General features: G+C 36.2%; 2 protein-coding genes across 3 annotated transcripts in view; one reads left to right on the forward strand and one right to left on the reverse strand.

Moving 5' to 3' along the window:
- LOC139959589 (large ribosomal subunit protein uL3-like) overlaps nucleotides 1-6866 on the reverse strand; it is a 108203-nt gene extending 101337 nt beyond the window's left edge. The window contains exons 1-9 of one of the 2 annotated variants that reach the window (XM_071957314.1): nucleotides 6747-6856; nucleotides 6004-6196; nucleotides 5445-5613; nucleotides 4701-4836; nucleotides 4068-4254; nucleotides 3225-3487; nucleotides 2395-2490; nucleotides 1571-1690; nucleotides 218-447 (exon numbers count right to left, since the gene is read on the reverse strand). In XM_071957314.1, coding sequence (XP_071813415.1) covers nucleotides 388-447; nucleotides 1571-1690; nucleotides 2395-2490; nucleotides 3225-3487; nucleotides 4068-4254; nucleotides 4701-4836; nucleotides 5445-5613; nucleotides 6004-6196; nucleotides 6747-6749 — 1227 coding nt within the window. In that variant the 5' untranslated portion in view covers nucleotides 6750-6856 and the 3' untranslated portion in view covers nucleotides 218-387. Of the gene's footprint in view, nucleotides 1-217; nucleotides 448-1570; nucleotides 1691-2394; nucleotides 2491-3224; nucleotides 3488-4067; nucleotides 4255-4700; nucleotides 4837-5444; nucleotides 5614-6003; nucleotides 6197-6746 lie in introns of those variants that run through there. The other variant, XM_071957313.1, reaches the window with a different exon arrangement.
- Nucleotides 6867-7008: 142 nt separating this feature from the next.
- LOC139959598 (NADH dehydrogenase [ubiquinone] 1 beta subcomplex subunit 10-like) lies at nucleotides 7009-13654 on the forward strand. The gene is made up of 4 exons (XM_071957325.1): nucleotides 7009-7211; nucleotides 10098-10239; nucleotides 11234-11373; nucleotides 12671-13654. The coding sequence occupies exons 1-4, from the start codon at nucleotides 7142-7144 to the stop codon at nucleotides 12766-12768; spliced, it is 450 nt and encodes a 149-aa protein (XP_071813426.1). The 5' UTR covers nucleotides 7009-7141; the 3' UTR covers nucleotides 12769-13654.
- Nucleotides 13655-14885: the final 1231 nt, after the last annotated feature.

A 14885-nucleotide genomic window follows, 5' to 3' on the forward strand; every position in this document is an offset into this window, starting at 1 on the left:
AATGAAGGATTTTATAAAGGAGAGGTGTGGCCCTGCCCATGGGGTTGTCTAATTCAAATCCCAAACCCATTGACGAAAAATAAACTTTGGACAACCAATGCTGCATTCAGAGGTGTCGTTATACTATAAATTAGGTCTACCATTTGCAAGGTTCTCCTAACAATTTGGCCCCGGGTGATGTTGAATAGAACAGAAAAAAAACAAACGAAAAAACAACTTTTCAAATTTTATATCCAACAATTTGTATATTCTCTCATCGCATAAGTAAACATCACAGTCGTGGTAAATGTGACAAACATCACAGCCGTGGTAAATGTATTTCTGCTTCTTCAATGCAATAATGAGTTATGTATTAGACATGTGACTGAGAGTTTTGAGCCGGGAAACTTAGATGGAGGCAGCAGCAGCTTCAGCTTCGGCCTTCAGACGGTCCTTCTTGAGAGGTCCCTGAAAATGAGAAAATATAAAAACTCAGTGATAAACTATAATATTCTACAAATTGTGTTTGATCTACATATTCTACATCATAAGCCTTTACCTGATACAAACATAACCATATCACCAGTTGGACCATATGTTATACACCATCACACAACTGCACACAGACTGACTGAAAATCATTTCATGTTGTAGTAAATTTAAAATACATGGAGGTGCTTTGCATGGAAACTTCCTCCCAGAATTCAGCAAAAGAAGGCCACTTCAAAGGTTATGTCATTTGATGAGCTATTTCTACCATTATGGAGGGTATGTATGTTTAAGATAGGATACTATGGTGTAGATGATGTTGCACCTCCAAAATGTTTCGGCCATCTCATCCTTCCTCCTATTACTTTATTCCTTAATGTTATTACTTCCTTTTGTAAATTTTCATAATATAGGTGATGAGGTTGGTCCCCTTTAGAAGAATACCCAATTTGCAAAGAATAACAAATGTTTCCAAAAAGTGCAGTCCAAAATTCCAGTTTGTACAAAACCACAAGGTGAGACAAAACTTGAAAAGTTTTTAACACGGAGCAACAACTATACTCTATTAATTTCATGTTGGTTATGTCTAAATGTTGTTTAAAAGTTGTCCACATGTGTGATATGACCGCTGGTATGCCAGTCAGTCATAATTTGAATTATGCAGTCATTTTAATGGACAGCAGCTGGCATTATCTCTTAAAGATCAACTATTTATTGCCATAAAACAACTTTTTGAATAGGTGCTGATAAACAATTTGACGCTTTCTTTAACAAAATCTCATACCAATAGGTTAATTAACTTGAGGGACCAAGTTTAATTTACAATAATGGAGAAAAAGTGCAACATTTTGATAATTTTCATGTAGTTTTTGTTTAACTGTGTTCACTATGCCACTAAAAAATGTGTAAGGAAGACAAAAATGTTGACGATTTAACTTTTTCTTGGATTGCTTACTCATAACTCATTAATAAGTGAAAATGGCTTGGCGAGTATCTTGGTGTAATCAATTACAATCTTATTTTGAATAATACTTGGTAGGTTGGAAAAACTTGACAAGCAACTCAAAAAGCCACAATTTTGCGGTGATGCTGTTCTACTAACCATGAATGCATTCTTCTCCTCATGGGTCTGGAAGCGTCCATGACCAAACTTGGAGGTGGTGTCAATGAACTTGAGGTTGATCTTCTCTGAAGCATTCCTGGAAGTGTGGACCAGAAGGGACTGCAAAAAGAGTAAAAAGAGCAGTATGTTAAATTACTAAACTGCATAACACGATGTGGTCAAATATCTATGACTACTACTGTAACATCAGTCACAACAAATCCAAATTATATTTTATGACACCTTGCACTCGTAGAAACTTCTAAAGATTTAACAACAACAAAATTGTTCAGAGCAATTGGAGCAGCAGCAAAAGTTAAAATCATGTCAAAGTAACATCAGAAGGAAAGCAGCAGTAGGATAAGACTTCTACATTTTGTATCAGACAGGCATCCATTCCTCATCACATGTTACCCAACAATGACATAAACCAATCATCTGTATAACATAACTACATCTGATATTACACAGAATATTATTAAAGATCAATGCTTTCAGTAATTCAACCTTTCTGACAGACACGATGAGCAGTTTCCCATTCATTTCACTGTGTCTTCCACCACAACTCGCATTTCATGTAGTCGATGCCATACACTTCACTACATGCCAAATAATAAATTTCTATATAATATAAAGCCACACATAGGATAAAAGTCCAGTTTCTTGGAACACTTTTCATCAAATCTTTTCACGTTGGTGACTTTTGGTCTAGAGAAACAGATTTTACAAACACTGTACAATTGTTCCAAAGGACAATTTGCTGGCAATATTTCCATCTTAAAAATGGTCGGAGCTTGTATTCTTAAAGAAATAACAATGACTACCTTTCTGAGAGTGATCACACGTTTACGTGTTCCCATAACGCTACCCTTCAACATCAGGAAGTCGTTCTTCACCTCACCATAGTGGACAAAACCTCCCTGTAGAAACAGAAACAAAAATTGAGATTAACAAACCAAACCCCATTAACACTGATGAATACCAACAAAATCCTACACTTACAGCTACAGCAAAGTCTGGAAATGGTTGCAGTCATGGGCAAATTCAAAGTGCAATTTATATTGGGGTTGCTTTGCTAAGTTGCTGATTGTAAATGATTGAAATTAACCACAACAGATATGTTTACTACAGCATCGTTTTCTTGAAAGTATCATTACAAGGTGACAAGCAATTCATGTGTTAGTGACATTTAATTATTGAAACCTCTTAATTTCTATAGAACTTACCGCCGTAGCAGTCATACAAATAGCGATAAAATCCCATCTTTGTACATAATTCTTCAATGACACAGACCTAAATATGCAAATCTTCCTTTGCAACAGCTGAATAAATGATATTATCCCTTTGAATGGTTTACCATGCTGAACCAAGAACCAAACTTCTTGTCAATGGATTTGAATCAAGTCAAAGTAACATCAGAAGGAAAGCAGCAGTAGGATATGATTCTACATTATGTATCAGACAGGCATCCATTCCTCATCACATGTTACTTGAGTTTTGACCCTTCATAACCCATAACCAACAAACCAACATTGAAGTTTATTACAGTGAATTCTGAGAACTTATTAACAGTAGGACTACTCAAAGGAGTAACTGAAATTCATAGTAAAAGACGGTGTTTCAATTTGTGCAAATTTAAATCTGAATTCTTTACCAATGGATTGATGCTCTTATCGTCCAGGTCATAGCTGGTGGAGCCGTTGTTCTTGACCAGTTTGCCGTCGACCATGTGGTAGCCCTCTCCAATACGGTAGATCTTCTTATTGATCATGGTACGGTGATGGTAACCTTTCTGACCTGCACGAGCTACACCATAACCTACACGGGCTGGATGCCATGCACCAATGCAAGCAACTTTCCTCAAACCTTTGTGGGTCTTCCTGGGCAGTTTCTTGGTACCCCATCGAGACGTAACACCTGTTTTTGGAAATGAAGCCACATAACGTTAAACTAGGAAGGAAGTTGAGCAATCCATCACTCAAGACTACTCGTGAGAAATTAGAGGGCTAAAACCAAGTCACAGGGTCATGATCAATGGTTAACTAACAGTCATGGATGTTGATAAGATCATGTCAAAGTAACATCAGAAGGAAAGCAGCAGTAGGATATGATTCTGCATTTTGTATCAGACAGGCATCCATTCCTCATCACATGTTACTAAACAAGATTTACTCAATAACTGTAATAATAAAGTCATAAACAGAGCCCACACCAAGTGCTTTGAAGAAAAATAAAAAATACAATTCAAATACAAATATAAAATACAATACAATATATAAAATACAATACAATATATAAAATACAATACAATATATAAAATACATTTGTTCTGAAATTCAGGCTACCACAAAATAACAATTTCTATACGGCATTCAGCCATTTGAGTGCCATTTGCTTGGTTGCACTGTAATAATGCTTACAGTGACAATAAGACTCCAAACAATAAGGGCAGTATAATGCTCATGGAAATGCAAACATTTTTTTCTCAAGAACTGACCTTTGAACCCTTTGCCCTTGGTGACACCAATGATATCGATCAGCTCATCCGGGGCAAAGACCTCCTTGACAAGAAGAGGCTTTTCCAGATGTTCCCTGGCCCATTCAATCTTGTCAGCTACAGAGCCACCATTCAGCTGTATCTCCATGATGTGAGATTTCTTCTGGCTCATGCTCAACAGTTTCATCTGAGGAAATTGACAAATTTATCATAAAAAAATATTAAGAAAATTCACAAATCTAGACATGTCAAGACTGGCATGGGATGTTATTACAGCATTACTAACAAGCTGCAAAGTAACCTGCACCCATGACCACCTGTATATTATTAAATGGTAAAGGGGAAGGTTCAGTCTTTCTCTTGAGTATATCATCTAAAATGTAAAGATCCTTCCACAGCTATATCATTATCATATGCTAATAGAATAATAACACAACATTCATGAGTAACACAGCAACCAACACCACAAGTCACGACAAAATTAATACTTGAAAATTACAGAATTCTTCCATGGATCTATTTAACAACTACTTTACCACATCCAATAAACCTGTGGAACTCCAAAACTTTAACAAGCACCAACTTTTGTGACAATTTCGTTAACTTCATGGTAACAGAGATGATGGCACTAACCTGCGTGTGAGCAATGACACGGATGACCTTGCAGTATTTCCTCATGGAGCGAATGTCCTTCTCAATCTGCTTCTTGCCGGCTTCATCTGCCCACTTCTTGGATGCCTTGGTGAAAGCCTTCTTCTTAGAACGATACCTGATCAATTACATACAAGGGGGAATAGAAGGGTCACCCTATATCCCAAATGGAGGGCTTCATCATTGAGCAGACTTGCTAATCTTCAGTATCCAATTGGTGAATTTTCTAGTGGGACATAGTGTTGCACGAAAAGATTCGCACAAATGAATTACCTACTTCACAGCGGTGTGCTCAATGAGAGGAAGCCCTTTGATGGGTACTCATGTTGGAGATGAACTCCACACAGAGGAGTATGGGTCAATGAAACGGCTGGCCCTCATCAGCATAGAATACTGAGAGGAGGGCCGGATCTCCCAAGAAGATGGAGAATCATTAGTATTTGTTGACAATGAAGCAATTACACTTAAATAGTGATGCAAAGTAATGCACACAAACACAGAACAACACATCTGGCTTATCTCATTATCACCACAATGCTTGACCTTCTATTGATATACATATTTTTTTTTTACCTATTAGTATACTAAATCTATGAAGGTTGTTGCAAATGTGTCCGAATTTAGCCATATTTATATCACATCATACGAATAGCCTGTATGTTAAAATGCACTTTCAACAGTTACATCACTAATGATGAAAACCTTCAGTATGTTCAAATTCTTTACCAGTTCTTGTAGAAACGTCGCTTGCATTCTTCGCTAATGTGCTCCGCGAAAATGGTCTTGATTGGGCGAAGTCCATGTGGAGTCTCAATGTAGCCAACAAATCCAACCAGGATCATGGGTGGAGTCTCTACGATGGAGACACCTTCAACCACCTCTTTCTTGTTCACCTCTGATGAGCAAAGAAAATTATTCGTTGAAACATTTCACTGTTGGGTTACTAAAGTTCAGGGGTCCTCAAAATTCAGGCCAAGGAATCTGCTCTTTACCAGTAGAACAAAACAGCACTTGCACCCTTTTGCCAGTGCAAAATTAATGTTGCATTTGTAAAGTGGTATTAATGCAAGGGAACTTGCAAGTGGCTAAGATTGTGAAATTCTAGACTTGTTCATGACCCTCTTACAATTATCAAAGCAGATCTAGTATGAACAAAGGAATACGATAAGAATAATGTAGGAAGAACATCTTACATAAGTAAATATATATAATTTATTAAAACAACAAAAATGTAAATTTCAACTGGAACAGTTCTTGTTAAGGGTTTCTCTCTGGAGTGACTTACTTGAACCAGGTTTATCAACTTCACGAACGATGTGGGTCATACCAGCCTTGTAACCAATGAAGGCTGTAAGATGAACAGGCTTTGTTGGGTCATCTTTGGGGAAAGACCTGACTCTACCACGATGATGGCGACATCGCTTCCTTGGGAGAAAGCCCAAGGAACCGTGCCTTGGGGCTGAGAATTTCCTATGAGACTGAAGAGAAAGCAAAATAGATACATTACAATGATGAATCTATGACAAGGACTGACCGCATTAGTAATATTACTACTATATCTTACTCTTAGATTCTAGAAATCGAAGTTGGAATTGAAAAATTCACTTTGAACAGCTACAAAGCACCTTCAATCTGATACTCTTCTGACGCACTGTAAATTAAACTCACGGACTGGGATGAAAATAAATTATTGAGTGGGATGAAGTAATTCTGGATGTATCAATCATTTTCTAAGTAATAATGGAAGCAGAAAAACTCCAACAGTGAACATAGTTTGTAACAGGCAATGTATCACAGTTCATGAAGTATTACTACCTAGTTATGTATGTTAGGTCGTGGCAATAACCAAAAGTCGTAACGTTGTCCTCCAAAACTTTAAGAAAAGCTACAAAGTAAATATATTAAGTACTTATTATTGAATTAAATTATAACAAGAGTGATGAACTATTCAAAACTGAAAATATTTGGAGAGGATTGCCCCGCAATATCAATATTTTTAAGGATATAAATTTGAACTGTTAAAAGTACCATTGCGCCGTCTCAGGTCTTCACACGAAAAGGACATTTCACATGTTCCGCAGTGGCAAGGTGCAATATGGATTGAAGTATATACTATTTTAAAATAACTTGAAATTTTATATTTTTTAAATTTTAGGCATGATTATTTAATAGAATTAAATTAATATCATTGCTTTATTAGCTCTTTCATAAATTATATATTTTTTCTTTATACTTTAATCAATTATTTCGTGAAAGGTCATCAAGAATTTGTGTAAACACGAGTTATAACCTAAAACCTATTTAGCCGATAAACTGATCTAGATTTTGATCACCAGATTCTATGGATTTTGTGCACTGTGCTTGTGTGATATCCAACAAAACAAGATAAAACACACAAAACTAGTGAAAGAAATCTTTTAAAGATGTCAATCGGGGATTTCGTGAACAAATTGGTGTATTACACAGTTGATGGACCTGTAACAGCTATTAGAGGTATAATATAAGTCTGTTTTTGCTATATTAGCCTAGCCTAGGCATACCTTCAACGTTATGGCCCAGGCTAGCCTATTTGGGGGCCATGTCATTCCGCCATCGGTACATTCCGTCATAGAAAAAGTGCTCTTTCCGACATATAGAAATGGCCTTTCCACCATGTTATCCGATGGCGGTAAGCACATTTGTATGGCGGAAAGAGCACATTATTGTTGGTGCATTGTAGGCCTATCTGCACTGTATATTGCTATGCTTCACACTACCTATCTAGGCCTGCAAAATCAACAAAATCGGTCGTATAAATTGACATTCAGAATCAGCCTTTTTAAAGGGTGTGAAGACTTGCACATAAAGAAACGACCAATGCCGGTAATCTGACCTAGGCTAGTTTCCAATGAGGTGTAACAGAAGTGTTAAACACCACCATCGATCCCAGAAAATACACACACAGCTTGCTACTGTCGGTAATTAGACACTAGTGTACAGTCAGTACATACAGCTGCGGTCAATACCCACAGCACAGTGTACAGATGAAACAGCGATGGACATCTAAGGTCCAGCTAAAGATAACAAGGTATCACGTTTCATTACTGTCTGCATTTTCTAGGGACAAGAGAAAAACTTCACTTGGAAGCAACGGAAAGTTAAATTTTTCAGAGCGTGGCATGCGATTTTGGGCGAGTCTTCAATGCCTTTAATAAACAATCAACCCAAATTAATTCCATTCATTCAACCAGCTATTATATATTTGAAGACAGTATATCGACTCTTACAAACTCACAATTAAAACTATTCAATCAATGTACATTCAAATTAAAGACTGTTTATTCCGCAATCTTGACTTAATTACAATTCAGCCTATCCAGCCAAACGGTCACATTTAAAAACGGTGTATATATCCTTCCACACAAACCAAAGTAATTTTCACCGATTCCTTCCTGTGTCAAATCCTAAAGAGTATCGTTTGGCAAAATTTCAAGCATTTCGGCCATGGCTGGAAGGATGGAAACCTATAGCGGAAAGGTATGGCGGTATGTACCTCTGGCAGAATGGCACTGGAACCGCCTATTTAGCCTACTTGCGCACTGCCCGGTCAGGCTCAATCCGTCAATTACCGCTAGGCCAAAGTTATGTGCTGGTCTACAAAGTATAAATTAGTACTAGTATTAATAATAGGCTAGGCCAAACCTAATGTTTTGGTACAGTTTAGGGAAGCACAGGATATCTGGTCCGGCCGGACTATCCGGCCAGATAGTAAGCAATTACCGGTTCCGGCCGGATATTTTTCAAAATCCGGCCGGATATTTTTCACAATCCCGCCAGATCTTTTTCAAAATCTGGCCTGAATTATTCCTTAGAAAGGTGTTGGTATTAACTTAAATCAATGTAAATTATTTCCAAAAATTAATAAAACATTCAAAGTAATGAAAAATTAGGTTTAACATGTTTAATTAAATTTTCTCAATGGTCTGACCCGCTGTTTCTAAAGATCAACCAAAATAATACTTTCCTTTGATCCTACAGATGATTGGTTCAAAATGTGAACACAAAGTATGTTGAACTGCAACTACTTTGTAATGTTTCTTCTTCATGTGTAAACAGCAATGTTTGTAGTACTACAGGCTATTTGTGTGTGCACTCTCATCTCATAACATCAGGCCTTGTCACACATTTTGGCAAGAAACACTCATAAAATGGGTCCACTGTTGAATTGTTTATGTGACTAGTATCATGTTATATTTGAATCAGGCTTCTGATTACAAATGTTATGAACTAGTCTCTAGACAATGTGTTAATTTTGTGGGAGGCTAACATCTCAGATACTGAAAATGATTTTTTATATTACAAAATTTAAGGGGCTCAAATTAAATGATGATCGATGAAAAAGTGCAGTATGTTACTGCTGAAATTCTCTGTCTAGACTCTAGATTTCTTGCAGTGAATTTTCGACATTCACTGCATATGCATGTAACATTTTCACACAAACAGTACTCTGTAAGGGAGTCATGCCATCAGTGGCATAGGAAGGTACTTTTGAGTTGGGGGGCTGAAGACTGATAGCTGGTCTGGGGGAGGGGTTTTTTGCATTTCCAGGTGAACTCAGATGCAATTTGGTGCAATATAGCACACTTCGTCACCCACTCCATTTTGTAAATAATTTTGCATTTTCACCTGGCCTTAGATGCAATTTGGGGCTCCAAATGAGATTTTTTTCTCATGTGGAAATGAAAAAGGGGTTTTCTGACTTGCAAAGGGGGGCGGAATGATACTTCCACCCCTCCATATTTTTCACTGGGGGGACTGGCGCCCCCCAGCCCCCCCCCCCCCGGTTCCTACGCCCTTGCATGCCATACAGTAGTGTGCAATGCCTGAAGTCCAGGCCTCCGTAGATGGTAACTAGTCTACAATGGTAATTCGTGCATCACAATTTAACAGTCAAATTTGTTGTTGTACATATATTAGTCATACAGTATCATTGACTTCCACTTTGTTTCATTTCTTCGTGCACATTATAAGGTTGTCACAGTTTACTGTTGGCACAAGCCAGTGTACCATCAGGAGTCATTATGACTAAGCTTTGTGTATTCTTGTAGATCAATTGCATATTCATGTTTTCATGGCCGGAATGCATGGACGCAAACATTTCAGAGATGTTGAGTCCGTGGGACCCAAGTTGAAAATCCTTGTAAGTTGTAACGATACTAGTAGATCTGTCTTGCGTGTAGAACTATTGCACATATATTTGCTCCTGTTAAAGTTAGAGTGCAGAACTCTACTAACCTGAGTAATCTCTACACTAAGAACTAAAAAATTTTCTTCAAGTTGTTGAAGTACAGTGAATCTGTTAATCATATTTCATGAATAAATATTCTCTCTTCTACGCAGGGTTCATAGAAAGGCAACATGAAAAACGAGAACCCTTTTACTATTACCACAGACGATACAGGAGGGTTCCTGGTGTTGAGGACTGTCTTGAGGGTGACCATGTTTGTATATATGAAGCAGACATGCAGTTTAAAAGAGACAGGTTAGTTCTCTCTGTATGAAATAACACAGAATCTGATATGTTGGTCATTAAGTAATTTCAGTGTACTTATGCATCAAGTTTCTTTAAACTTTGTTTTGGGGGTTTTAGGTTTGGAAAGTCTACAAGTGGATTGTCAGAAGTAAAAAACTGAGGTCAAATACATATCGTATTGACACTGGTATTTTGCCTAATCTACAGTCATGGGTGCAGCACTAGTCGCTCGTTATTGTGACTGGGCTCTGACGAGTTGAAAATGGTTTGCCAGTCCTCTGTATGACGAACCATGATGGCGTTTCACAGAGAGAAAACAAATTAGGTTATATCTATATGGAAATATCTCGATACCCCTGTACACACCTCCATCAGTCACCAGATAATGTCAAACTCAAAGCAGATTGCTACTTCAACATATAACCATGAGCATAAATACTATTGTATTCATTTACATAGTTTTACAATTTCAAGGGAACATTCTGGTAACTTGTATTGTTTACAACAAATGCACTTACAGTACAACAGTTCCTTGCATTGGATGCCCATTATTACCAAATCTACACATTAATTTGGAATTAAAGAAAGGATTTCTCAAGTAATCAAACTAAAAGGAACATTTGATTAATTAGACAGTACTTAATCAAAATCTGTTGTCGCCACTCGCCAGACAAGTTTTTGTACAGGATTTAATTACATTCAAAGGTAAATGAAGTTGTTTTTTTTTTACTTTTACTTATGATCACTACCTTGTAGGTACACCTACCTAATCATAGACCTAATTTATAGCCTAAATATGGCTCAGAATTCACTATTTCATATCTTTCATTTTTCAATGGTAGGAACCTGTTGCATCAGAATGCATAATTGCATTCGCTGTACCTCGTTTGTAACAACAGCTTGCTCACTGATATTTATGTGTTCTTTCGTTCCTTTTTGTTTTATATATTTCTTTTGCTGTTATCTTCCCTTCATTTATTGTTTGTATATTTTCCATTCCCAGGAAAGTTGAACAACAGATTATAAATCTTCTCAGAGAAGAGTTGAATGTCTGTTTTCGAACGGAAGGAGTGAATGCTCATCAGCTGTGTAAGAAGGAATTGGAAGACTTTGAGCAAGCCAGTGACAATTATGAAACAAAATGTAAGTTTTTGTTTAATGGTAGAACAAAACCTCATGCTTTAAACATATATGATACAGACCGAATATAGACAAGCACATCAATCCAAGTAAATAATATTGTTCTGTTGGTGAGATAAAACAATTTGAAATGTGTTACTTAAATTTGGTAAATACTTAGCGTGATAATTTCCAATATTATCATGGGTGACACATAGAATGATCATAATTTCAGGGATTTTGTTTTACCAACGTAATCATTTGATCATATCACTGTTTTGGTGCTTTCCTCTGTGGAATTTGTTTTGCTGTTGTTCAGAATGAGATTTGAAAACTCTTTGTGAAAGTTTACTTTTATGTCACATATCATTGCAAACCCTTTCCTTTTTTAAAAAAAAAATGATGTGCCTGCTTAGCCACTAAGTTTAAATGTATTATTTCCAGCCAAGGAGATGATATGTCACATCACGACTGCTACATTTGTTAATATTAAACAGAAATAAGAGAATCATATACTTCTTCATATACAGTAGTGCATGTTTAGCCACAAATAAAAAAAAAATTAAAAAAATTGAGCTGATATAGGTAACTGTAACCAAATTTCTTAGATCTGGATAGCAAGGATTTGAACCTAGCTTTTGGTAAATACTTAGTGTGATAATTTCCAATATTATCATGGGTGACACATAGAATGATCATAATTTAGGGGATTTTGTTTTACCAACGTAATCATTTGATCATATCACTGTTTTGGTGCTTTCCTCTGTGGAATTTGTTTGCTGTTGTTCAGAATGAGATTTGAAAACTCTTTGTGAAAGTTTACTTTTATGTCACATATCAGTGCAAACCCTTTCCTTTTTTTAAAAAAAATGATGTGCCTGCTTAGCCACTAAGCTTAAATGTATTATTTCCAGCCAAGGAGATGATATGTCACATCACTACTGCTACATTTGTTAATATTAAACAGAAATAACAGAATCATATACTTCTTCATATACAGTAGTGCATGTTTAGCCACAAATAAAAAAAAATTAAAAAAATTGAGCTGATATAGGTAACTGTAACCAAATTTCTTAGATCTGGATAGCAAGGATTTGAACCTAGCTTTGCAGATTCACCTCATTGTCTGATTTTACCCATGTGAGAAACACATCGAGAGAATTGCTAGCGCATCCTTCCATCGCTATAATGAAATCAGGAAATAATCAAAATGTGCGTCATAATTGGTAATGTCCCATAATACATTATCAGGTTATGCTATTTTTGATTATTGTAAGTATGATACTGATATTGAGAATTTTGAATTTTTTGTCATTCACAGATGGAGAATTAGGATATGCATCCACGTCCTTTAGATGTTTGATGAAGCAAAAACAGAGGATGATGAGAGAAAGGCAACAAGAAAAAGAGGCGGCATAAAAACGGAAGCATTTATAGGTGTTTATTGGAAGAGAGAGTTTCCCCCAAAAAAGATGGAAATGTCTGAAGGAGTGAACTCAAAATTTGACCTCAGATTATCAAAATGTTTATTCCATGAGACTTCTTTTTGTGTGATATTTTTGTGATTTACATCGGAGACATGTGATATTCTATTACGTTACCCATTCAGCGCATATCTTGGATATCAGTTCTGCGAGTCCAAAATAATTTGAGCAGGCTTGATGTTGCGGCATTCATGTTTTATGTGGATGTCGATATCATTAGATATGGCTTTGTATTTCTTCTGTGTACGAGAGACGTGGGCAAAGGATTGAATTGGACAAGAATTTCATCCACCTTTTTATGTTGTACACCTTCTTGGAACATTTTCCTGCAAGAGTTTTGAAACTGAAGGTGGAGACTTTCACTGTTCTGCTGATTTTGTGTGTTTGATTAAGTTTCTTGAAGTATAAATTCTAAAAGATACTAGATGCATTGAGATGCAGACAAGGTGAGGCAGTAAACTTAACTTACCAGGCACATGCCCTTTCTTGTCTACTTAAGACAGTTTTTAGAGTCTGCTTTGATACATTTATTGATGCTGTTATTTAGTTTCAAAATCTCATGGAAGATTTCATTTCCATTGGTGAAGTAAGTACAAGCAAAATTTATTAGAATCTCTCAATTTGCTTTTTGACATGGTGTACAAACGTGCACGCTGTGCCTGGGAGATGAAATGTGGAAATCAAATCATATTCTTTTTAAGTGCACATCTTCCCTTCTAATTGGTTGATTGAATAGAAAATATTATCAATTGGTATTTTCACTAAATAGAACAATGTCAGTAGGAGCTCATGGAATAAACTATGCCTTATAAGTAAAACAAGATATTGGCTTCTCATTATTGGTCATTTTATTGTTTATATGTGGTATTGTTCTTGATTTTTTAAGTGATTGCTTTACTTTATATTGAGGAAGAAGATATATTGAGAACATTGAATGAAATTATTTTTCAAGGAGCAGCAGGGAAAAGTCATTTTGGCTATTATTGCCTAAAGAGTGTGCCATCCAAGGGAAGGAGCAATCACAATAACATTCATGCTGAAAATTGAACTTCCCCCAACCCCTCCCCCCTTTTTCTCACCCTCCTGCCGCATGTTCTGTTGTTAAACAATCTTCGAAATGCAAAACAATTGTTGGATGTTAGCAATTTGCAATCAGGAACTGACAACAACTAAATTAATAATAACAATAATACATAATTTTTATATAGCGCCAAACAAACTATGAAATAATTCTCGTAGCGCTTAACAAAATAAGTGTCATAGTTGTGAAAGTTGTGTCATAACCACAAGTTTTGGAAATGGCAAAACAGACCCAGACTTTCAAATATTGTTTACATAATTGTGGAGATGATTCTGGATCAAACATGATGCTACTTTCTCCCCTTTGTTACTTTTTTAACAGAAGACAAATTAAAATAGGATGTACTATGACACATGATGTAATATTAGAAACAGCATCAACTTTTTATTGACAATTTCAATTTATTTACAAAACCATTATACATTCATCATAAATTGTGAACAAAAATTGTTTCAGATTGTGTTTCATACTGCAAACATGGACAACTAGATGTGGTTGTGCAAACTCTGGACAGCAAATTTGGTGGTTCTGAAAATATGTAGCAAAGTGACAATGGTCCAATATGTATAATGTAGGAGAGATGTATTGTAGGTTTGGTAAATAGAACAGCAGCTTTGGGCCAGTAAAACACTCCTTTGGCTGGATCATTTGCATTTCAGCATCTCCATGGTGATGAGGGCAATATCAATTTATCATTTGACCTATTAGTTGTATTTAGTTACAATGTACTCTGCAACAAGTCAACCGTTTGACGACTTCCGAAGCTACTCTTGGTCATCCATACAGCCATTTGGTCCTCTGATGATTGTTAAACATTTTCTCTGACGAGTTATGATAAATGACATCATACATATTGACATCTATAACATTATGTAACTGTAATACGGTTTGTTGATACTTGTTAGGTTAGGTGAGCTATTTTTCAGTTCTGATTATTCTTCTCAATTTATTTGCAGTCTTTAAAACACATT

The sequence above is a fragment of the Apostichopus japonicus genome, chromosome 19, assembly GCF_037975245.1.
Source record: "Apostichopus japonicus isolate 1M-3 chromosome 19, ASM3797524v1, whole genome shotgun sequence".
Lineage (NCBI taxonomy): Eukaryota > Metazoa > Echinodermata > Holothuroidea > Aspidochirotida > Stichopodidae > Apostichopus > Apostichopus japonicus.

Excerpts from the sequence above, each read along its gene's own strand:
- LOC139959598 (XM_071957325.1), top strand. The coding sequence starts at position 7,142 with ATGTCAATCGGGGATTTCGTGAACAAATTGGTGTATTACACAGTTGAT. Across the intron at positions 10,240-11,233 it reads ATGCAGTTTAAAAGAGACAG|GAAAGTTGAACAACAGATTA; the intron begins GTTAGTTCTCTC and ends TTCCATTCCCAG. Across the intron at positions 11,374-12,670 it reads TGACAATTATGAAACAAAAT|ATGGAGAATTAGGATATGCA; the intron begins GTAAGTTTTTGT and ends TGTCATTCACAG.